Here is a 24,793-nt window from a genome sequence, read left to right as displayed (position 1 = left end):
AAGTCCAGATATTTGGTTTGTGTATCAGACTGTGTTCTTTAATATAGTATGTACTTTTTATACAGTCTGGAGACATTGGGTAATGGAAACACACCTTCAGAAGCTTTCACTGTTGATTTATTGCCAATGAAGGTGACACCTGCACCTGCTGTGCCATAAACGTTAAGGCTATTACCATCACCGTGCCTATTTTTCATGATGATGATGACATCACAGTTGTGCCTCACATTTAGGATATCTGCCTGATGTGAAATTTAAATTTGTATAAAAAGCCATTTTGCCCAGTATCAAGGGCTCATGCACGTAACTAAAATATACTGACATGTAAAACATAATTCAGTTCCTTCTTAATAGAGATAAGGGGGTGTGGATCTCCCCCATCTGAGTTTAACTCATTTGTTTAACAACAAAACAATCACAATTGAATAAAACAAAAATTTAAATGCGTGAAGCAGCTGCACACGATCACTAATGCTTCAAAAGTAACAGCGACAGTAATCTTATGGCCTAGTATAGAGCTTTGATGGACGGCCGAAGTGACCTAGTTTGCATAAATGGAAGTGAAAAAAAAAAAAACAGAAATACCGGTAGAATGTCCGAAATCATTTTATTTTCAAATCCTAAATGTAGACAATGCAGGACGTGTGCCTCTGGTCCTAATGACCGGTGTCTGACTTAAGGAAAAAAAATTGAATAGAGTGTGTTTTGTAACGGGATTACAAGTGGTACAAGATTTGTAACATCTCTTCATCTTTGGGATCCCGTTCAAGGAAACCGTACGGGTGCGTGTTCACTGTTTGTATCAATCATGCATTTGCTTAAGACCATCTGATACTTTTTGGTCTGTGGCACTGTTTCGATGGCGTACTGCTTGGCATTGCGTGCTATGTGATACGGTTTCATGACATCAGTTTGACTGAATCCGCTCTCCAGGGGGTGTAGGATGTCGCTGCGCACCTTCTGACGCAACGCGTGGTAAATGAGCTGTTTGACGCCTTCACTGTTGAGGGAGATGCCTCTCACCTTACATTCTTCCTTTCCATTCTTGCTCAAGTACCCGTAGTTCTTGGGTCCACCGGAGGCAAACTCGACCATGTGGTGATCCACACTGAGTTCATCTTTGAAGTCTCCCAGATAATCTACGAGGCTTGGATTCCCTTCTCCTGGTCGACTGAGGAAAATGACACTGTAGGCGTCGAAGTACAACACCCGGTCTTGCAGGAGGTCGAGGTTTTCGTACAAACGTTAGTGAGCCCAACTAGTGGTGAAACGTGCCACAAAGATGTTGAGATTGGGAAAACAGGATCATCTTCGAGTTTGTGTCTGAAGTGGATCTCCAATCGCTTTTCTGTCAACACGCTCACATAGCGAATATCCTACTTGTCGCTCTCGTAGAACTCACTGAAGGCTACTGGATCATCAAACTCTCGTACTTGGGTCTTGCTGGGTTTCTGCCCGAATTTTACCCACATAGAGCTCAACATCATTTTGGCTAGGACTCTTAGACCGGGATTCTTTTTGACGTTGGCTGGGTAGAGACGAATTTCCTCTCTGGTGTAGTAGTCCTCCACGTACTGGCGCTGCAGTACAGTTATTGGTTCTTTCTTTGGTTGGCGTATGGCTTGACTCGTTCTGTGGCTCATCATCAGGCTGGTGGCCAGGGTCATCCGGAACTCTCTTGTCATTAACTTTTGTGTATTAGTTGGAATAGCTTTGTATAACTGGAAGGCATTATTGATGGATGTATCCATCCATGGGGGCCAACACTTGCAATTCCTACTAGAACTGTAGTACCGGTTGTTCTGGTCTGCCCAGTCAATACCACACATGTACTTGTTATAGTCCTTGAGCACAGTTAGGCATGGAACCAGGACTACTCCTTAATTGCTTCTCCTTATGTCTTCCTTGGTAACCTGTGGTGTACTGGGGAATGCAAAGGCTTATGAATGGTACTCAAGAAATACATTGGTTTGTGGTCATACCAGGAAACATCAAGAAGTCTACCACAGGTTCTCCAGGAACTAGATCCCGACATTGCTTTAGGTTTTTTAGGAAAACAGGTTCCTTTGGTAAACCTTTGTGGTTGCTTTAACAGTGCCAAGGCTGTTAATTCCTTTTTGAAGTAACTTCTGGGTTAGGGTGGGGCTGGTATAGAAATTATCGGTCACAATTATATATCCTTGATTATCATATCCTTGGGTAAAGTCAAAAACAGCTCTGGTGCCTAAGCCAACTTCTGGCATTCTTTGCTCAACATTCTTTCCAGTGTAGATTTGTTGCTACCAAATGTAACCATTGGTTGCATCAGGCATTGCCCACACCTTTATTCCAAACCTCTTGGGCATGTAAGCAACAAAAAATTCGGGAACTTTGTGAATGTAGGTTAAAAACGTTCAATCTCATTGTCAACTACAAAGGTATAGATGAAAAAACAACACCTTACAAAGCGGACTTAATTGTATTCTTACATATCCCTAGAGATTCTTTGTGAAAATCTGGCTCAAAAGTTCACGACCCTCACCCTCCCCAAAATGCATTTTAAAAATTAATGGCCTCCCCAAAACAGCGCCCAAAAAATCATGGCCCTAACAAGGAGAGGCCTTACGTGCCACATTAGGCATAACAAGGATGAGCGTTTCAATAATCCTTTGAATGCAAATAATGGACTCAAGGCTAGTATACACTGTTACCAATCAATGAAGCTTGCATTTCCATTTTCTCCTTCTCAATGGACGGAATAATACCATCTTTGTAAAAAGAAATGAATGAATTCATCTCTCTCTTGATCAGCGGTAGCTCCTCTTTCAATCTATTTATTTCCATTTGTTTTTCCACCGCTGCTCTCTTGGTACTCATGGAAACTACAAAGTAAGGTGATAATATCACATCATTTATTGTACCAAACCATACAAAAACAACTAAACTGACGGACACCGAATAAAAGCAATTTGAGTCAATAAAAAAATGAACATCTTGTTACCATTAATCCGGCTACTGCTACCAATAAAAATTTATCATCATTTTTATACAGTTCTCTTGAAATATTGCAACATACCAATAGGCATCTATCAGCAATAGCTATAGCTTAACGACTACTCTAGACACAATAAATAGGCACTTTAAAACAATGTGACAAACAATATTACTTGTACCACTGTCATTCAAAGAACCATCAGTTACATGCCATGGGAACTCTCCATTCTCAATGTTTTCTAGGACAACTTTGCTACTTTCTCCAACAAGTTCATTGTAATTTGATACGGCCTTTTTTAAGGAATCTTTCTCAAGAGACACCTTTCTCCGAATCCTTTTCCTCTGCTTACTGGAGTCTTAAATATACAAACAAAGATGATAAGTACAGTTGTAATGGCTTAACTGAAACATACAGTAGAATGCACAGGCTTTGTACGTGTTAAGTCTGTTAACTGTAAAAATGTAATGGATAGTATTTAACACTCTTGCCCGATGTACCAAGATAATCAAACATAAACATCCTATTTGGACAAAATCAACAACCAAAGACTCGACAAAGTATTTAAAGACTGACTAATGAGAAGAGTTCACCAACATGGCAACATTTTCCACAAGGAAAAATGTCAGACATTACAACAGCAGAAGTTGCTAACATTATTAATCAGGTATAACCTCCTAGCTTTCCCATGTTGTAGACCATCTGAGAAATGGAGAAGTAGCACCGTTCCATCTGTTTTTGGAAATGGGAAATGGCCTTTTCCAGCAAAAGTTTTTCGCCATCACCAACATCCACTTCAGAATTTGAAACAGCAGATGTTGAAACTACTTGACCAGACAACTGCTTGGCGGCTTCAAACAGCACTTTATCCTTTGTTGTCATATGTTCGCGTTGTGTAGTTTTCAGCAAAAACTCTTTCTCTTTCTGTCAAATGGCAACTTTTTTGGTGGTTTGAGAGTTCTGCTCCTCTGAAATATAGCAGTGGAAAGAAATGAACTATTTGCAATAATGAAGAATTCTAGAATACCAGGTCATGTCATTATGATAACAAGAAAATACATGTGGACAACTATACTAGGCATTTGAGCGATGCTCATTTAGCACCGCCAAAAATCTTACTCTGAGCAGCATGATATAAATCTTCCTTCCAGCAAGTCAACACATCAGCTGAAACATGAAGCCCTTCTAGCTGTTCTGAAAGATCCTTTTCTGCATTTGAAAGTTGCATCTTTGTCTGTGTAAGCAAAATTGATGTTTTGAGTTGACACTGAATAAACTGTCATTTTCTCAACAAAAAGAAAAGTCCATTGATTTTCCTTCCTCTGTATTGTTTTGACAGACCGGTAATGTTAAAAGCAAGGCTGACATTAGTGGCATCAATGCATAAAAACATCAACAAACAACAAATTTACAAAAGGAGCTATCCTCAAAAACGTAATACATGACAAAGTACCAGACTGAGTGCACATGTTAAAACATATTTATTTGTAACATTCGACTACCATATTTTAGGTTAAGAACAACTTCTAGACCATGTCATTTTTCCAATCACCTGAAAACGACACCTACCTTTGAATACCTTTTTGCTAGAATCTGAGGCAACCTCTCTACCTTTTTACGATTCCACTGAAGAGCATTCTCTGTAAGCAATTCTTCACGTCCTGTTTATTAAAAATGCAAATTCAAATTAATATCTATTTTAACCAAGCCACTTCCATATACTATAACTGTGGCACAAAACAAGGTATTGATCATAACAGCTATTATAATTAAGTCCCCAGGGGACTTATTTAATTTCAGGCCCCAAGAAGCTTACCTAGGGTAAAATTCACTGTTAATTTTTTCACTTTTAATTCTTAAAACTTTACTATTACACCACTAACTTAATCAGAACCGACAAACATTTAGAGATCAGTTAGTGAAAGGCCTAAAGTTCCAAGGTGAAGAGGAACTCAATGGCGCAGCTAGTCAGCTGTCTACCACAGTTTAACAAAGGGGCATTGACAGAGTTGTTATTTATCACTATAACAGTAGATGCTTTAACTGCAAGAATTTTAATGTTTCTCGTTAAACATGAAGAAAACCAATACATTAAAAGACTTTAAATTCAGTGTATTACATGTACCTTCAGGAAGCATATGCTTAGTACTGATACCAAGCCGAGAGAAATGGCTATTGATTTGTTCCACTTCCTCTCCAGTAGTTGCAGAAGCACCATTCTGCCACCTTCCACCCCAGATAACCTGCAAAATAAATATAACATAAGTTTTATCACAAATAAAAAATATATTGATCATAGATGTTATGTAACTACTATCCTGCTGTTTGTGCAGGATGATTGTAATTTTTTTTATGGCCTGAGTGCCTCCCATTCACACAATACTGTACAATACTGTTGCTGCTCATGATGTTCTTGCCATTTATATCCCTGTGCCTGTCATGTATGAAAACAAGTGCAAGGGCTCCTTCTCCTACTCTTTTACTGGCGACGAGTGAAATTAAGAATTAATTATTGCAACCATGATAGAATAGGTATAACAAATATCAACAGCCACCTCTCATAAGCAACAGTTACTATGGAGTGTCCAATTTTTCATAACTTAATTATTCCTTTTTTCTAGACAGTGCAATTATCACATCTGAGCTGAGAGAACCAATTCAAATAGACTAACACTTTTTCAGAATTTGAGGTAAATGGAAGCTTTTCATGAGAAACCTACCTGACAAGACCACGAATGAGCTTTGGCATGCATTACAGATAATGCTGGCTTCATATTCTTTGCTGATTCACTGTTACATGTGGGGCAGACCAAACTTGCATGTGATGATGGTAACAAGCGATCTAAAAGAATATGTCTTTAATGTATAATGCCCCAATATATACACCAAAGTATTTGACACAATTTAGACACAGCAACACAGTATATAACTTAGCACAATGATAATACAATACAAACACTTAATACAAACACAACAGGCTCTTCTTATGTTTTAGTTGAGGCTAATGTCAAAATTAGGTTTATAGCGAGTTAAAAAAGTGAGAACGCTTCGATTTCATTTTGACATATAAATTGTGTAGCAACAAATCAGATGCGAGATGGAACCGCAAGGAAAGCAAACAAATGGTACGTCTCCATCAGTCACAAAACCATATCAAGCATAAAGACTGTTATTAGATCAGAAACAAGTGTGTCTTCTACACCAGCGAGCCACAACCCAATATACTTTCTAAACAACAAGCGAGCTTGTATGTAAACGTTTGCTTTGTTGGTTTTCCTCAGTTGCCCTGAGGAAGGTTTGTTAATAAAGCCGAAATTTGACACGTCTAAAATCCAGTTTTTTAAATATAATTACGGTTTCTCTAGAAGGAGACATGTCCAATGATGTTTTTTGTATTCTTCTAAACAACAAGCAATACACTTAAGAGTATACATGGGAGCATACATTACATACCAACAGAAATCCATTGTCCATCACAGTCCAATGAAACTATTGGTGGGATAGGCTTCCAAAATCCACCAGTTGAACCATCACGATCGTGAAATGGTTGCATTTCATGGATCAACTGATGACAATGCCCACACAATCTTGTGTGTATGTGACAGTCATAACAGCGGACAACAGCCACATGCTCTGAGCATTTCATGCAGCTTGTCTCATTCACTGCATATCCAGATACAGTGGTGTTCATCAGCGTTTCACGTAGAGATACCCAGCTTTCATTCAAGATGGTACTCCGCTGCCCCCAGTTCTGCTTTGGTGCCTTGGATGCCCGCCACTCTAATAAGAGTTCATTGGCTGCTTCCAAAACACTAGCCAAATCAGCTGGAATAAAAATATGAATAATATTTTTAAAATAATAATAACTATAATAAAAATAGATATTATTTGTGCTATTACACAAAATTATTTTGGAGCATTTATGAGATTTTTTCTGTATACACAACTGTTTGCTGCTTTATAATCTGCCTCTTCATCAGTTTTTGAAATATATATATAAAAAATACCTACATGTAAAACTAATTAAAAGTTTTCAGCAGTTTATTAACAGTTAAGATCGACTTGGCATGGTGTATAATCTCCGTGGGCAGCTCATTCCATAGCATGGGGCTGGCGATCCAATATCACACATATATAAATATATCAGTACCGTACTGTCAAACCTTGTAACTAATTATATATAAATTACCATTATGATAGAAACTTTGTGGCTGTAGTATGTTATCCGTAATGGAAAAATAAAAATGTTGACAGTCATAATTTATGAGTGCCATGTTTATTTTTCTTAATCCTTGTGAATGCATTATTACATAAGCAATGAAAACCGGTACACGGTATAATCATGGTATACAGTAGAATTAGTGAAAAAAAAGTTCATACTTGTTTCAGCTGAGGATGATGGTTGGTCCAAACCAGTAGCAGTAGCTAGCAGTGCAGTAATCAATATCTAAATGTAAAACAGCTTGTTAGCTTTTGCAATTAAATTACCACATTAAATCAAATAATTGTTTTGAAGTGATGGGTTTACGTGTATATAAACTCCCTCAGGAAGTCTGTAACATTGCATAGAAGAGGAATAAAAGTTTACCACCAAAAGTTATTGCAGTGCTGCTTCCTAGCATGAGCCTTTTAAAATTATCAATTATCCAATATTATTGGATTCAAATGATTGAACATATGAATATTTAGGCGTGGGTGGGGGTGTGCCGCTGGGCTATAAAAACCCTTACCCTGTACCAGAGCATAAATATGGAAAAAGATACCCTATTCCAGAGTAAATATGAAAAAACGATACCCTGCTGGTGGGGAAATAAATGTTCCACTGAAGATCAAAGTGCAAATGAAGAGTATGAAAGCCAAGGAATTAATGCGAACATTAAATCAACTTGGCGTACACAACGCATTAAAAGAAGCCAGTTAAGTAATTTCCTGCCCGGGTTTCCGGTCGTCTGCAACGTTGTATTTTTTTTAGCGGAGCTCCTCAGCGCGCGCCAGCGCGCGGAGCGGAGCACCATGGGTAATGCGGGTACGAGAGAATTGATGTAAACCCAGGAGGCCGAAAAAATTTGGTGCGTACGCCCGCCGCGCCTACAGACTCTCGGGGAGGGGGAGGGGAGTCCCAAGGCAACCCAAGCAGAGGGGGGAGGGGAGACAATCTTCTGCCTCCTTCGTTAACCAGAAATGAGTGAGGTAATCGACTAAGATCTTTGATATTGGACATCCATTTTATGGTCAATTGACAGCTGTCAAAACAACGTATCCGCTGACCAGTATCACATGACCATATCGCGGGCTCAGGTTTAGCACTGGTCAAGGTCGCGTGTTTTTGTGAAGTTGACCGCTGACCAAGTGATAGCATTGCTATTGGTCCGCGGGCGCAAGTACTTTTCCATGGTCAGTCCATTTAGATTTACATGAAGGACAAAGTGAACAACCCGGTCAGTTTGAAAGCTGAACGAAGCACAAGGAGAAACCGAGCAGGAAAAAGAAATGTCTACGTAAATATTTCTCGGTCTACCCCGTCTAAAGGCTTTACACATCATGTTAGTTATGGCAAACGATAAGGGCTTACGGGGAGATCCGAAAAAATGGCACAGGTGGAGAGCGAGCGAGTTTCTACCGTTTCGGCGGCTGACCAGCTCTAGTAATTGAGCTAAACGCAATTAACTGAAGTGAAGGAAAAAAGAAGTGTCAATAGATACACGGATGGAAAAGGCTGAAATAGACCTTCGCAGATAATTAAAAGGTCGGTGGTGCTGGAGTAAGTTATAATTTATAGCTTACACATGTACTACGCGGTTGGATAATAATACGAAAAACTGCGGCCGCTTCGCCTCCGATTAATTCATGAGCTGGTTGAAAGCTTTGCCCTGCTGAATTGCTGTGAATTGACAAGCATTCTCCGACTTCAAATATGAGGTAACAAACTTTGACTTTACTGAATACACTAAGTCCATGTTTTTTGTGAAAATCTGTAATTATATGCTTACACATGTACTACGCGGTTGGATAATAATACGAAAAACTGCGGCCGCTTTGCCTCCGATTAATTCATGAGCTGTTAAAGTGCTACTACGATCAAATTTTCGTTTTCCATTTTTTTACATTTTCGTGTACAATTTGACTTTCTTACTTACCTTGCCAATTTTTAATCCATTACGAACATCAGAAGTCGTTTTATTTTAACGTTTATTTCTGATAATTTACGGCCGCCATTAAAAAACCTTGTTCCAAGGCTTGGTTGCGAATAGGGAGAAAATGACGTCAAAGACTCCAAATACCTCACGGGTTGAAATTATAATAACAATCAGCATAGAACATTGCACGAAAAATAAGCCCAAACTTTTTGTTGCTTTTCGCGTGATTTTCACTACATATTGTTATTATAATTTCAACCCGTGAGGTATTTGGAGCCTTGACGTCATTTTCTCCCTATTCGCAACCAAGCCTTGGAACAAGGTTTTTTAATGGCGGCCGTAAATTATCGGAAATAAACATTAAAATAAAACGACTTCTGATGTTCGTAATGGATTGAAAATTGGCAAGGTGAGTAAGAAAGTCTTCTTGTACACGAAAATGTAAAAAAATGGAAATCGAAAATTTGATCGTAGTAGCACTTTAATGACTTAATGTTTTTATTTAAACTCCCAGCTAAACTTAGTGTTTTAGTTTTTTAATTCATCTATTTATTCTTATTTACTCGCTGTTGGAATTCGTTTGAACGAACTATTTTAGGGTCGTGGACGAATACGCTAAGAGATCGTTACGTTGCGAATTTCTTGCGTTGACACGTTTTTACCACACCTTAGCAGAAACAAAAAAAAACTCAGTTTATTTCCACATAAAACTATCTTAGTTAATTATTTTGAGTAATTTTATAAAACACAATTGTTCGCTCTACTAGTAATTCATGCCATTTTAGACACTGTATGCAGCTGTGTATGCAAACTTACATTGACTATCACTATGACAGTGTTTAATGTGTATCTTTGCAATGGCAATGTTTTTTCTATACTTGTAAGTAAGTTAACAAGAAATCTCCAAGTAGAAAAGCTAAATATCCCATTGTAGGAAGGAAGGGTCACTACACTGAGTGTATAAACGAAAGAGGCTAATATTATTATATTTGATGAGATCCATTATTAAAATAAGACAGAATTTTTAATAAATTCTTTTTATAAACAGGGCCATTAATTAGAGCTAGTGTGGTGTTTTTTAATAGATTATTATGTCAATCCTTCTTTTAGGTAGTGTTATATTCTGCCATTAAGCCGCAATGAATGAAGAATACCTACTGGCTACAGTCAAGTTTTGTTGAACTTGGTATAGAATGCTCTGTGCAAAGTGGACAACAGCAAAGTAAATCAGGTATCTAGTTTATATTAGTTATAATTGAAATATGTTTTTATTCAGTTTCGTTCTTTTTTTACCCAGCTGCTTTAATCTGCATTTGGTTGTTGCTGATCTTCTTACTTTGTGAAATATTTGCATTCATTATTCAACTCCTCAATGGATGTTGCCTATTCACCGAGTTAGGATTTTGAGTTGGATTTCGAGTTAGGATTTTGAGTTGGATTTACGAGTTCGATTTTCCAGTTGGATTTCGAGTTGGATTTCGAGTTAAAATTTCGAGTTGGATTTCAAGTTAGGATTTCGAGTTGGATTTTCGAGTTGGATTTTGGAGTTGGATTTCGAGTTAGATTTCGAGTTGGATTTTCAAGTTGCTTACCGTACTAAGCACTCCGGTTAGCCTACTATACACGCCAGTTAGCTTACTATGCACTCCGGTTAGCCTACTACACACTCCTGTTAGCCTACTATTCACTTTGGTTAGCCTACTATGCACTCCAGTTAGCCTGTTTATGGTTAGCTTTCAATAATTGTAATGGGTTTTGCTTTGTCAAAAAAAATCCAACTCGAAATCCTAACTCGAAAATCCAACTCGAAAATCCAACTCGAAATCCAACACGAAATCCTTACTCGAAATCCAACTCGAAAATCCAACTCGTAATCCTAACTCAAAAATCCAACTCGAAAATCCAACCCGAAAATCCAACTTGTAATCCTAACTCAGAAATCCAACTCGAAAATCCAACTCAAAAATCCAACTCGAAATCCTAACTCGAAATCCTAACTCGGGAGTTAGTTTGTCTCTCTTCAATGACATTCAAAACAACTACAATCTATTAGTAGACAATTTAAATAATTAATATTTCACTAAAAGTATGTTTTCATGAAATGCCTAGATCTTGTACCAGAAAATATCTATACCCTATCCTCACTGTGGAAGGTTAAATGGTTTGAATGTCACCTCCCCTCACAAACTCCTCACAAATTCCAATGTGTGGTTATGGCAGAAATCCATGGCCAGCTCATCCTCAGTGTATGAACCAGTGAAACAAGGCATCAAAGAGCCTCAAAACAACATGGAGCAGGAAAACAATAGCTTCAAAACAGACATTTTTCACAGGTTCTTATACCAAGGAAAACCCAAATATTCAGATCCATCCCATGTAAGGTCAATGGAAGTTCTAAAAGGGCTAGCGGGAGGGAGAGGGGGAGGGGGTTGATTAAAGTCCAAACCTTTTAATTACCGGTAAGAGGGGGTGTTAGGGTTTGCAGTGATGCTTTGAGTTTATTAAAATATTTAGTTGACTTTGCAGTTATCAGTAAAAAAAATAGTCTGTGCTGATCCATCTCTGTTAAATATCTAATGGATCCTTTTGCATCCAGTGGTTTGGCTTCAGTTAAACAAGCTCAAGTTAAGTGTTTTGTTTTATAAACTATTGATATTGATGACAATTAATCAATTTTAATTTAATCTGTGGCATTTGACTTTTTCAGGGTTAACATGAGTTGCAGAGTTTGCAGTGCCACAGACACAAAAACAGACAAGGACAAGGACATAAATAGAAAACAGGAAAGATTAAATCCAGCTCGATGTTTGGGTGTCGTCATGATGCTATTTTTAAGAGACTAGTAAATTACATGTAAATTAAAATCAAGAAAAGCTGCAAATAAGCAAAATTTAGATTTTAAATGTTAACCTATTTAGATTTTAAATGTTAACCTATATAACTTATTTTTAAAATAAGTGAAATATTCTAAAGCCAGATAAAATTTGCAGTATCCATAAGGTACCATGTAGCAACCAAATTGTGACTCACTTGCTTACTTTGTGAACTCCATGACAAATGGGCAACATGACTCCATAAAGATGTGGACAATAATACAAACAAATTTTTAAAAGAGTAGTCAAAGTATTGATGTTATATTTTTTCTTGCATAGTTTTATACACAAGCAGACATGATTCTGTTTTTTTCTGGGTAATCAAATAACAAAACTGAGTTTGAGACTCACAAACAATATTCTAGCTTCCCAGAATTTTTGCTTTTTTCTGTAAGTGAAGTGAAACCCCTTAAGAGGAAGGGGAGTCAAAAGACATGTAAAAGTGAACAAGGTGCTATCTTCTTCTTCTTTTTTTTTTTTTTTTTTTTTTGGGGGGGGGGGGGGTTGGGGATGGGGTGACCCTGTTCGGTGGAATGACAGAATGTCACTTCTTTGTTTCCGGAGTTAGGTTCACCCCTGTTTGCTCGCAGTTAGCTTTATTCATCTGGTTTGCTTGCGGTTAGCTTTCACTCTAGTTTGCTTGTGGTTAGCTTTCACTCCGGTTTGCTTGGAGTTAGCTTGGTTTGGGCAACATGCTCAACGGCACACCCCCATAGTAAATTTTAGGGAGTACCCCCCCCCCCCCACCCCGGACACGGTAAAAAAGAAATAAGGAAAAATATTAATTATTATTTATTAAAAAAATAAAACGAATATAAAATTCTTAGCCTTAAAGTTTTACAATGGCCAGAATTCAGAGTTCAATAAAGTGCAAAATAATTAACTGGGGAGCTCCGCTTTTAGGCTTGCCTAAATTTATATATTATGTCTCAGTTCGCATTTTTGTAAACCACAAGTTGTCAAGAAGTATTAAAAGTAATTTCCATATTACTTAGTGACCTATTATTTCTGTAAATGTATACCCTATTCCAGAGTAAAATAACTGATCTTCGCGCCAACTTCCAGAAAACGATACCCTGTTCCAGACCGAAAGAGGCCTTTTGTTATCCAAAGTAAAATGCTCAAAAACCATATCCTGTCCAGCGGCACGTACCTATATAGCGTATATAAGGGAGTGCAGGCACATATCTTACTTTATGCATGTACGAAGTTATGGGGACCACTAGTTTAAAACTGTGGTACCCAAAATAGTAATAGAGGACATTACAAGGTACAGGTGAGGGTGTCAATGGGGTTAACTGCTTAGCGTATAAAGGACTTTTTTCGCTATCGTAAGCGTATAAATTATATAGAAAATATTAACTGACAAGCGTATAAAATCATGTGATTTTTAAGCGTATATGGAGCAAAGCCGACCAATAAAAGTTAGAAATTGATAAAAAGAAATAAGATTTTTTGAGAATAACAAGACTGTTGTGAAATAAAAAAGAAAGAAATGTTTCTTGTCAAGCTTGTAACCCCTTTGGACTGTACGGTTGAATTCCATACCTTGTATTGTTTGTTTGTTGTTTGTTATATTGTTTGTCACAATATATACATAATGATGTACCGGCATATCAAACATTCGCTCAAAATCACTCCAAATCGCTCAAAACCCCTTCTAAATAACATAGGCAGCGACCACACACAAACACAATTAACAAATAAAACTTTATTTTCAGTTTATTTATTTTTGTCAACTGTTTATTGAATTTTCAGCTTTATAATATAGACTCATATAGCGCTTGGGTCACCTGTGTTGGTACCTCACAAAGTAGACATATCAGTCGAGATTATGTATATAAGTTAATTTGGTGTCAAATACCAATTATCGATATCAGATAATTTCCTCTCGAGGACATGTTGGATCGAAGACAAGATAGCCTGTTCCAGGCTCTCGCCCGCTTATTTTTCTCACTCCCTAGACCGAGAGCCTGGAACAGGCTAGAGATGAGAAAGCTGTCCAACTGGAGTCACATTACTTTCGTATTGTCGTCACGCACTTCTTAAAGCGTCTTGAACAGAATGGCGTTGTTTGGAATACAAGGGGCTCTGCTTACTTTTGTTGTTCTGAAAATAGTATTTTCTATATCGGAGGAAACTTGCAAGAAGATCGATACATGTTCCTGTATGCTGAGGAATGGTTCAGTGGTCAGTTTAAAGGCCGTGGATGGAGGCTCGAAACCAAGGTAACAAAACCTTCCGACGTTTCTTCCATTTGTATCTTTGTATGGTTACTTGACGTTTTATTTTTACTGGGAGATGAAATGTCGCTTAATTTCTTAGTGGAAAACCTTGCCTTTTGAGGGATCTTTAGAAGAGGCCTTGGCAAACGTGGACACATTGTTGGGACACAAATGTTTCCCTGTTTACCCCAACCTCGTCCCCAGGGCGCAATGAGGTTGTGTTTACCCCCGCGCGCAACATCTGTGGTGGACACACAAATTTGTGTCCGAGACAAAAAGATGCTCCTGTTTTTTCTAGAAACAGTTTGCGTCCGCAAGAAATGTTTCCTGGTTTGCGCAGCAACAATATGTCCTCGTTTGTCACGGAATTAAATTGTAAAACTTCGGTGTACGTGATCATGACGAACGGTAAGCTGATACCTCACAGGTTAAATAAAAATACTCAAAAACGTTAAATAAAAATAATTGTTTCATACGAATTCGAACACTCCATTGTTCGAGTGCTAGTTTTGGCGGGCTTTTAACTAAATACAGACCGGAGAGGATCTGTTTCATTCGCGTGAGCGAAACCTCAAAGATGAGAATTTTCACTTTCCATTACTTAGCAAAACAAGGCAGAAGGTGAAAGGTTATGATTATCAGAACATCAATCGATATGAGATAGACTTGAGTTTTTTTTCTAGCATCTTCAAACTATCACGGGACTTAGATTATTCTATTTATCAACCACACTTTTATCCACATGGCCATATTTCTTTACTGAATGAATAGCTCGCGAAAAGTCTGAATCTTGGAGTTCACTTAGAGAGAATTTTACCGGTGATTAGCTGTCAAGTCTGAATCTTGGAGTTCACTTAGAGAGAATTTTACCGGTGATTAGCTATCAAGGGAGCTTTTAAGCGTGGACTCGCAATTTTAAATTCTGTTGTATTGTACTGCGTGAATTGTTGACAATGGCTTTAGACCCAACAAATGCAGTTTGAGCTCTCATCTAGAAAAAATGCCAGACAACGCGTTCTGAACTCAGTCTTGACTTTGAAATAACTTTCTACGGCCTTTCTGGCTTGCTTGTGCGAAGCACATAGGATTATCTTCACGGAAAAAAATAGGATTACAATCAGTAGTATGATGAAACCGAGTTAAAAATGGATGTTTTTTTTGGTTTCCCTTGGCATTATAGTTCGTACTAAGCGATTCCGTTTTACATATTTAAGAATAACCAGGTTTTTTTTTTTAAAGTGCTCATACCGACCGGTTTTCCACAATTAGTTTCGGTCTAATACAGTATTGTTGTATTATGATAGGAAACATCTTGACAAATCTATCGAAATCATCAATGCATCAATCCAAAATAGAACAGGCAACAAACTGATTCTGCAAATAGCAATAACGCAAACAGGCAAAACGCTAAAAGGCATCACGCAAAGAGGAATAACGCGAACAGGCATAACGCAAATAAGCATAACGCAAACAGGCCTAACGCAAAGAGGCATAACGCAAGTACGCAAATTTTATTTTAAATACTCAGTATGAAATTTTGTCATAGATGTAGCTCCATACAGATGGCCAAGAAGAAAAGAGTATCTCCATTGAACTGGAGTGAGACTATATCACAGATGTTTTTAAGTGGCGCTGTTTGTATAGGTAATCACATGATTTCGAGTGCAATTTGGGATAAATAAGCACAAGTAAATTTTTCAAAGGCGTTCAAAACAAGGTCAAAGCCCAAACAACGTACAGGTTCTTCGATGTTTTAAAAGTTTTTTAGTCGAATAATCTGGCTAAACAGTCAAACGAATTGTCTGAATAAAAGATTCTGGGTTTTACCTCTTCCAGATCGAGATTTTCTTCTGCTCATTCTACTTGTCGAGCTTTGCTTGAGCACTTTCAATTCGACGGCCAGCCAAGTGAAGCTGTTTCGCTTTTCATTTCAACACTTCCTTGGCTAAAACAATCCTCTGTCTCGTACAGTAGAAAGCCTATAAGTTCTGTTCTCTAAGTACAGTGTCTTTCAAGCGATGTTAGCATATTTTTGAGGCTATCTGGTCCATAATCTTCGAAAATGTGTTGTTGTTTTTGAATTCGGCGAATTCGGCGTTGTGAAGCTTAGTCAGCTTGTACTTTCGATTTCGTCGGCAATTTCCTTCTTAGGAAACCAGTTATTCCAAAACGAGAATGAAAAACCAGTGCTTTTCAGTGCTATGGTATTGACAGCTATCTTCTGGTCCTCTACTGTGCTCAAAACGCCAGCCATTTTTTTCACTCGCATCTCGAATTAGATCCAAACTTCGCGCCATTCAAATCGCGTGGACGCGTTTGATTGGTTCCCTGTGGCTGCCTTTGTCTATTAACCAATCAGGATGTCGCGTTTGTGTTTTGTTTTTTGTTTTTTGCACTGAATTTCGTCATTTCTGCATCGAATTTCCTAAAAACTGCAATTCTCTAAGCCAATCAGATTCGAGAAATGTTTTGATGTATATTATTAAATATATCAATATATGTAACCTCCCAAAAGTAAACATCTGTTTATCAGTCTCTCGTGTAATTTAATGCGGATGGATCCGGCCAGGCTTAAACAGCATTACCCTTAAATAAGGGAATAAAATGACTTTTTGAGGGAATATTGTTTATTTGCGCCCGCGTAGTGTCATTTGTGGCCCGAGCGCGAAGCGCAAGGGCCACAAATGACACTACAAGGGAGCAAATAAACAATATTCTCGAAAAAAAAGTCATTTTATTATCATTATTATCAATAAACAAGGCCAAATGACATCCAGATAGGTAACACATTCAGTTTAATGAAGTTAGCATCATGATTTTCAATTCAAATATAAACACAAGTACTTCGTCGCCATGAAAATTATACGCGATGCTACTGAGGCTTATGTCTTGTTGTGTAGTTGTAGTATAAAAGAGCTACTGCAGTGTCTCTGAAAATAATGAGGAATGGAATGATTCATGGATAATAATACTTTGCAAACTTACATTTTCCGATTGAACTTCGGCGTAAAATTCCTGCAACTGTTTTCGCTAAATTAGGTCGACCGGAGATACACAATTCAAGTAAGCGAAGTTTCGTTTCTCGCAAGACAACAAGGAGTTGCTCTCTTTGTCTCTTCGCCTTGTGCATTTGCTTCTAAAATCGGATTTCTTGGCTGTATTTTGTCTCATTTACAACAAATGGACTACCGAACACAATTGGCTTGTCGAAAAACTGTTCGAGACTCTTGCTGTACGCGTACGCACCTGAATGGTTTTCCCGCGTCAGCGACGCTGATTGGTTAAAGTTAATCGGATGATGAACTGAGAACCAATCAGCTGCAGGGCCGTTAATGCATTAACAGCCCGCTAGGAGTCATTTGCGGCCCGCAAAGCGCGTGTTTTCAATAGGGCGGTTTTCAATTTGGCCGCGTGTATTGATAATAATAACCAATAGAGCCCCAGCTAAAAAATACTCTTCATAATTCACATTTGTAGCTTTACTGGCATACAAGGATCTAATGGATCGGGACGCACATTTTACTGGAACCCATGTACACCTTTCAGTACGGTATCTGGGTGTGACAATGTAATGGTGAGTTGAAAATAATGTCAACTGATTTATTCGATTTCTGAACCTCACTTAAAACTTGTTTAAAGGACCTACGTCACGGGGATTTCGCAGATTATTGGTCCAAACTGTTCTGAAATTAGTGGTATACAACTTAACCCATAAATAACACTACCTTTGAACATCTTAAGGAAGGTATAACCTTAATTTGCGGATAGAAATCAAGCTACGACTATAAATATCGTTTTTTTAAGACGCGCGGAAACAACTTGAAAAAGTGAGCCTTACTTTTTCCAGTTGCAATCCGTTTTCATCCGAACCATTCGCAGCTCAAGATGCTCGTTAACAGTTTCAATGATTTTTAATAAAAATGGACTATTATTTTTAGATTTCCTGCGTCACAAATTTACAATTAGGCTGTTCAAAAATTTGGTAAAATCCGTGACAAACTGAAAGTTCTTTAATCTAAAAGACAAGCATAAAGTTGGCATGAATTATGTAAACATTTTGTAAATCGTACCTATGTTTTATCTTTGTTCAGGTTTGTCAAGTTCTTACTTATGGATTTAACCCTGCTGGATCACAGAGCACCAGTTTTAGTGTGGACAGTGATGGCAATGTTGTCATTGCATATGGAAGTATAACAGGTGGTTCACCTTCTTATTCAAGGTATTCAGTTGTAGCGTTACAGTGTGCTGCTTTTTGGTTTTATTTTAATTTTGTACAACAAAACCATCCTACATCTCTGAGGCAGTTCTTTCACAACATCATTTCGATTTCTTTATCTTTAAACTCTAGCATGCCAGGTAGCACATAGGTCTCCCAAACCTCTTAAATTTCATTCAGCTCTGTCCTTGGATGAGCCACATCTAAGCAGCATCCTTAAATGCCGTTTCCAGGCTTCTTTGACAGGTGTTTCTTTTCCTCCCTCGTTTTCTTCTTCCCTGAGGGTTTCTTTTGAGCACTTTATTGTATTAGCCCTAATTAATCAGTCCAAAATGTCACTTGTGAAAGTGGCTCATGGCATTTTGCAAATTTAGTGCTTGTACTCATCAACAATTTTCACTTAAGTTATACTTACACCCCTTCTACCAGAACTGAATAGAGGATAAATGTAAGATCGTTATTGACATTGATATTGAAAGAACTTAATTTCACCACGGTTGAAACATTAGTAAAAAATAATAAAATATCTATAATTATACTGTTTTATGGTTTTTGTCGTGTGGATGCCCGTTGAGGAGTAAAAGTCATTGATTCCCTTTCTAAAGCTTGCGAGGGTTAATGGCTTACGTAATGGCAGTCCATTCCAATGAAAGAACAGCCCCAGAATAACCAAAACTGAGCTTACCTTACGTGAAATTATTGTGACAATCCACAAATGAGTGGTGAAAAAATGGTGTTACAAAAAAATTATAGTTCCTTATAATTATATTCGAAAAAAAATCGGTTGAACAAATTCTCAAAATACACTGTTACTTATTCTTTTTTGTGTGAATGGAACGCAATTTGGTGTCCAGGTTTTAAGCCACAATCTTGGGCAAAACGTTTTGAAACAAACGACGCACTTTTCACAAATTTATGTCCTGACTTGCAAGCGGGTAAAAAACTTTTTATCCCCCTCTCCCCTCCCCCTACTCAATGCTGTTTCTTGGGGTTTGCGGTTCGCCAGGCTTTGTTTTCACAACACCACAGTATTGACAACATTGAAATGGGAGTGGGGGGGGGGGGGGGGTGGGGGTAAAACTGAACTGTGATACCTAAATTAGTGGAAATTTGCCAAGTGTTTCAACAGTTTTGTCCTAAGACTAAAGGCTGGTAGTTGAAAGCTTGTTTTCATCAAACTTCTAACCAGAGATCGCTTTTGAATTTTTTACCAAATGTGTTACCGTGGTTTCTCGTCTATTTCAAAAGATTGTCTAAATGACATTTTGGCTAATAAGTAGAAAACGCGTTAAAGTTTTGCCATAAAACGCTTTGACCTTTTTTGTACTCTTTAAGTTGTTTAAGTTGTTTCTTCTCCTTTGCCGCAACAAACCTCTATTAATCTTTGGAATCATCAATTACAATGGTTTTCGGACGCTCGTTACCAATCGAGGCGGCTCAACTGTCATAGATTCTACTGAGACAAAGTCTGTCTAGGAATCGAATAGGAAATAACTTTAATGAAGGCAGTTGAAATATGAATTATTTCATATACTACACGTCATTCTATCCTTTCACTGGAAAATAAGAACTCACAATTGACATTGCTCCCAAAGTGTGGCTTAATAGCTCAGTTGGTAGACAATCGCACCGGTATCGCAAAAGGTGACCGGTTCGACTCCCGTTGAAGCCCTATATTTTTTTCAGTTTTTTTTTTTCTGTCGTGGCACAATAGAGTACACTAACTTCGCTTCTCGAGAATCAATTCCTGATACCAGGCGGCGAATACTTTTGACACTTAATTGCAGGTTTTGCCGCTTCCAAAGACAATCTGATTCGACAACAACGTATGCAATTCAAAACTGTGTATCTATAGTAGTGCGCGGGTGCTGTGCGAGCCTAAAGCTTTTTTGCTATTTATTCGCTTTTGCTTTTTCCATTTTCATTTACAATCGACTGATGCATGTTTGCTTGTTTCTTTCTTAGGGGATCAAAGATTACTCTAAAGTGTGATCCAAAAGCATCAGGAAAAGGATCTGTATCACGCTTTACAGAGACACAACAATCCGTCACAAGTTCAATATATGTAAATACCTACACTTTGCAATAAATGTTTGGAACAGGTGTTGATCCTCATCCCTTCTACAATGAAATGTTTTCCAAGACCTAAAAAGACATGTTTGTTTCAACGTCCTTTACTTTTACTTTAAGGAACTTAAGCAACAGAAGTTTTGTACGAGGCGACGGCAACCGGAATACATATAATCGGCTGTTGATACTTGAGTCTTTTGTTGGCATCATAAACTGATACGTTCCAAACGATGGAGGGAGGTAGAGCGGGAGGGGGGGGGGGGGGGGGGGAGCATCGGGGGAGGGTGTGAGACCCACCCCAGGTGGCGGATAATTACCAATAGATCGTTTTCACGTGATATCATCAAGTCCTAAAATCGAAAACTTACAGACACCAAAGTTTGTATCCACGTCAGGCAGAAGAGGTACTCAACGTATGTCTGTTACAACGTTTCAGCTCAATAGCGTCCTTCATTTGGAAACATAAAAACAAGCGCTTTTTGAATTTCAGAAAAATAACGGTGCATGACATAAAGTTACAATCATGTTTGTCAAAAGTATATATTTATCTCGTGATTTTAAGCCATATGAGAAGTTAAAGTAGCAGGAAAAGTGTTCATGTAAATGTTTGCCTGTCGAGTACTGATAATCAGTGGCCTAGTTGACCAAAGTAGTTTCCAGATGTTTTGTACCACGGAGGTACACCAATATGGCGGCTCCATAATGGACTCTGTAAATTTGTGCAAAACGTTTCGGCGAATATCTTAAGTTTTTGGGGTAACGCACAGTGCTAAAACTTGGAGAAACGACTTCTTTTTTTTATCTTCAATAATATCCCGTTTTCTTGACTTCATCCACTGAATGGTTTTTCGATTTTTTCATTGCGTGACAGTGAAAACGATCTATCCCTAAGTGATTTTTGTTTGTAATTAGGGGTTGTGTTTAGTAATTTTCAACCCACTATCCGTCAGGCACTATTGAGCCATGAGTAAGGTCAGTAAGGGGTTTATCACATTGTTTACAACCGCCACTTTTCCACTGGCCCAGTTTACCAGTCATAAATGTAACTGGAATTCTTCACGAATATAACCAATAATTAAAACGCTAATTTCGCGTATATTTCTCTTTCAGAGTGCAACATTTGCTTCACAGTACGCCTGTGCAAAAGGAGGTGTACAAATAGTGCTCAATTTGAGGAGTGCTTCAGTTCTCGCCGTCATCATTTTTGCAACGTATTTCAACATTCCCACATAATTGTTTTCAGTAAAATTTATCGAATTTTGAAATGATCACTTGTTCTAAAGTTAAGAATTAGTTACGTGCACTTGCGCTGTGATGCGATGCCAAGTTGCCTTAAATGGGAATTCCATTTTGCTCTTTTAATAGGTTACTCAATAATGTATCTAGTGCATATCGTTTCGACTTTTCTTGGACAAGCATTTCTTGGGTAGGAAATAGTAAAAATGAATTTAATGCCAGGCTTGCATTAATTAGGTTGATACAGAGCTCTGTATAAAGGAAAAGCTCTGCATAAAAGGAATATGCTTTAAAACTAAGTATTGGAATAAATTGTTAATAAAGACGATATTTGTTTCTATTCAGCTGAGTGAGGTTATTATATTTGAGTTCGTTTATCTGCTGAAACTATTTTTATCCTGACTGTCACTTCATAACTTTTTATAATTTTCTGCTGTGTGATGTATTGAAAGTCTGAGAGGATTTTTAATTAAAATTAACGTATTCACAAAGCAACCCCCTTTAGAAACTTTAACTTATGCCCTCTCTGTACTGTTTATTGACTCTACGTCTAACATGAGGTTTTATCGAAGTGTTATGTTCCTTTTTGTAAAGAGACACGGGCTCTCGCCCGTTTATTTTGCCGACCCCAAAAACCGAGAGCCTGGAGCAGACTAGAGACGAGAAAATGTCCAACTGGAGTCGCATTACTGACTTCCGTATTGTCGTCACGCACTTCTTTAAGTGTCTTGAACAAGATGGCTTTGTTTGGAATACGAGGGGCTCTGCTAACTTTTGTTATTCTGAAAATAGTGTTTTCTATCTCGGAGGAAACATGCGAGAAGATCGATACATGTTCGTGTAAGCTGAGGAATGGTTTGGTGGTCAGTTTAAAGGCCGTGGATGGAGGCTCGAAACCAAGGTAACTTAACCTTCCGACGTTTCTTCCATTTGTATCTTCGTATGGTTACTTGACGTTTTACTCTTACTGGGAGATGAATGTCGCTTAATTTCTTAGTCGAAAACCTTGCCTTTTGAGGGATCTTTTAGAAGAGGGTTTGGCAAACGAGAAAGCATTGTTGGGACACAAGTGTTTCTCTGTTTACCCCAACCTCGTTCCCAGGGCGCAAAGAGGTTGTGTTTACCCCTGCGTGCAACATCTGAGGCGGACACAAAAATTTGTGTCCGAGACAAAAAGAGGCTCCTGTTTTTTTCCAGAAGCATTTTGTGTGCGTAACCAATGTTTCCTGGTTTGCGCAGCAACAATGTGTCCTCGTTTGCCACGGAATTAAATTGTAAAACTTTGGTGTACGTGATCTTGACGAACGGTAAGCTGATACCTCTCAGGTTTTATAAAAAGACTCAGAAACGTTAAATAAAAATAATTGTTTCCTACGAATTCGAACACTCCAGGCTGGCAGGCCTTCAACTAAATACAGACCAGAGAGCGATCTGTTTTATTCGCGTGAGCGAAACCTCAAAGATGAAAATTTGCACTTTCCATTACGTAGCAAAACAAGGCAGAAGGTGAAAGGTTATGATTATCACAACATCAATCAATATCAGATAGTCTTGAGTATTTTCAAATTTTCTAGATGCAGCCATCTTCAAACTTTCACGACTTTCATACTCCTTGGTGAACGAGTTGCCTACAAACAAGTCTTAGAGTAAGCAAAGAGAGAATTTTACCGGTGATTAGCTCTCAAGCAAGGTTTCAAGCGTAGACTTCGCAATTCTAAATACTGCGTCATTTTTTTACAATGGCTTTAGACCCCCCAAAAATGCAGTTTGAGTAACTCATCTAGAAGAAATGTCAGACAACGTATTCACCATTTGAACTTGATCTCGACTTTCAAATCCCTTTCTTTAGTTGTGCCAAGCACTTAAGATTACCATCAGTAGTGGGAACTGTATTGATTGATTGATTGATGATTGGTTGATTAACGCATTTGCGTGCTTATAGCTTTACATATTGCGACCTATTGAAGAAAGACCCGAATTATCATTTATTCTTTAACCTCGATAAAAGAAGTACGGTCATATTGGCCTGTTTTAGCACCAATTTTACACCAAAAACTGATGACGGTTTTTTTCGATTTTCTCTGTCGGAATGCAGTCAATACCTAAGATGGAAAGTCCTGTGGAAAGATCTATCCAACCTTTATTACCGTAATGATTCGATTTAGCGCCCGAGGCGCTTATTTACTTTTGGCACCTTAAGGGAGGGCGCTTATTCGGGACAGGGCGCTTATTTAATTTTTTGCGAAACAACCAAATGTTCAAAACAAAACTTTAATATATATTAAAATAACTAACAATAACATTAACTGTAACAATAACAAATTGTGGAAAGTTCAGTTACTTTAACAAGAATTGTTCATTTTATACAAACTGAGTGTAAATGTGACATATGCAGCTAGCCGATATACATTTTTAAATATTAAATTTTTAATTCTTAAGGTGGCTCGATCGGATTTTTGAGTGACGATACCTTTCATCTTTTATCTGTCTCCATTGTCTCAAGCCGCGTGCATTTGTAAATTCCAGTAGATTATAAATCATTAATTATTTATTACTGGAGATTTTTATGACAATTCTGCCTTGGCCTTGAAACTATTAGGAAACTGAAGATAATACAAGTGCTTTACTAGCCTATTCCTCGTTGTTATTGTATTTTGGCTTGTTAAATTAGCTTGTTTTTGTGCAGTTTTCGGAAAACAAGCAGCTGTTATACATATTCAAGATGTGCTGAAATTTACAAATGCACGGGGCACGACACAATAGAGACTTATAATGAGGCAGCGATCCGATGTAGGGTGAAAAACAGCGCAATGTTTACCTGAATTAAGGCTTTAAATTAATTGCCTAAGAATGTTTCAATTATTTTGAAAATCAGAAATTTCATTACAAACTTATTTTCTTTTTGACTGCCTAGTTTAAAAAAATTTTATCGAGCGCTTTTTATTTTGCGATCATTTTAGTAAGAGAAGGCCCTTTTTCGATAAAAGAGCGAAATAACACTTCATACCAGTTCATATTCAAGCCGATGTTTCAAAAAATCAAATGAAACGATTTCTCTGAGATTT

General features: G+C 37.9%; 3 protein-coding genes across 3 annotated transcripts in view; 2 read left to right on the top strand and 1 right to left on the bottom strand.

Annotated features, from left to right (window-relative positions):
- Positions 1–4,064: 4,064 nt before the first annotated feature.
- On the bottom strand, positions 4,065–7,716 carry LOC144659183 (uncharacterized). Its single transcript, XM_078519620.1, has 7 exons — positions 7,702–7,716; positions 7,352–7,418; positions 6,425–6,796; positions 5,692–5,813; positions 5,097–5,214; positions 4,541–4,632; positions 4,065–4,205 (listed from the first exon to the last, which is right to left on the bottom strand). Exons 1-7 carry the CDS (start codon positions 7,714–7,716, stop codon positions 4,065–4,067), a joined length of 927 nt encoding a protein of 308 aa, XP_078375746.1.
- Positions 7,717–13,790: 6,074 nt separating this feature from the next.
- On the top strand, positions 13,791–22,068 carry LOC144659867 (uncharacterized). Its single transcript, XM_078520389.1, has 5 exons — positions 13,791–14,209; positions 17,684–17,780; positions 18,298–18,425; positions 20,388–20,487; positions 21,603–22,068. Exons 1-5 carry the CDS (start codon positions 14,046–14,048, stop codon positions 21,723–21,725), a joined length of 612 nt encoding a protein of 203 aa, XP_078376515.1. The 5' UTR covers positions 13,791–14,045; the 3' UTR covers positions 21,726–22,068.
- A 55-nt stretch (positions 22,069–22,123) lies between these two features.
- Positions 22,124–24,793, top strand: part of LOC144659862 (uncharacterized) — a 60,317-nt gene continuing 57,647 nt past the window's right edge. Inside the window, exon 1 of the mRNA XM_078520385.1 lies at positions 22,124–22,629. Within this exon, the coding sequence (XP_078376511.1) occupies positions 22,466–22,629 (164 nt within the window). The 5' untranslated portion in view covers positions 22,124–22,465. The remainder of the gene's footprint in view (positions 22,630–24,793) is intronic.

Source organism: Oculina patagonica, chromosome 7, assembly GCF_052425735.1.
Source record: "Oculina patagonica isolate OP01 chromosome 7, crgOcupat, whole genome shotgun sequence".
NCBI classification, from domain to species: Eukaryota; Metazoa; Cnidaria; class Anthozoa; order Scleractinia; family Oculinidae; genus Oculina; species Oculina patagonica.
This window is presented reverse-complemented; position numbering and strand designations above follow the sequence as displayed.

What these genes read in the sequence shown, in the direction of transcription:
- LOC144659183 (XM_078519620.1), bottom strand. An exon ending in CTCATTCGTGGTCTTGTCAG is followed by an intron (nt 5,215 to 5,691) that starts GTAGGTTTCTCA and finishes TTTATTTTGCAG; the next exon opens with GTTATCTGGGGTGGAAGGTG. An exon ending in TAGCAAAAAGGTATTCAAAG is followed by an intron (nt 4,206 to 4,540) that starts GTAGGTGTCGTT and finishes TTGCTTACACAG; the next exon opens with ACAAAGATGCAACTTTCAAA.
- LOC144659867 (XM_078520389.1), top strand. Translation starts at nt 14,046, where the DNA reads ATGGCGTTGTTTGGAATACAAGGGGCTCTGCTTACTTTTGTTGTTCTG. An exon ending in GATGGAGGCTCGAAACCAAG is followed by an intron (nt 14,210 to 17,683) that starts GTAACAAAACCT and finishes TCACATTTGTAG; the next exon opens with CTTTACTGGCATACAAGGAT. An exon ending in GGTTCACCTTCTTATTCAAG is followed by an intron (nt 18,426 to 20,387) that starts GTATTCAGTTGT and finishes TTTCTTTCTTAG; the next exon opens with GGGATCAAAGATTACTCTAA.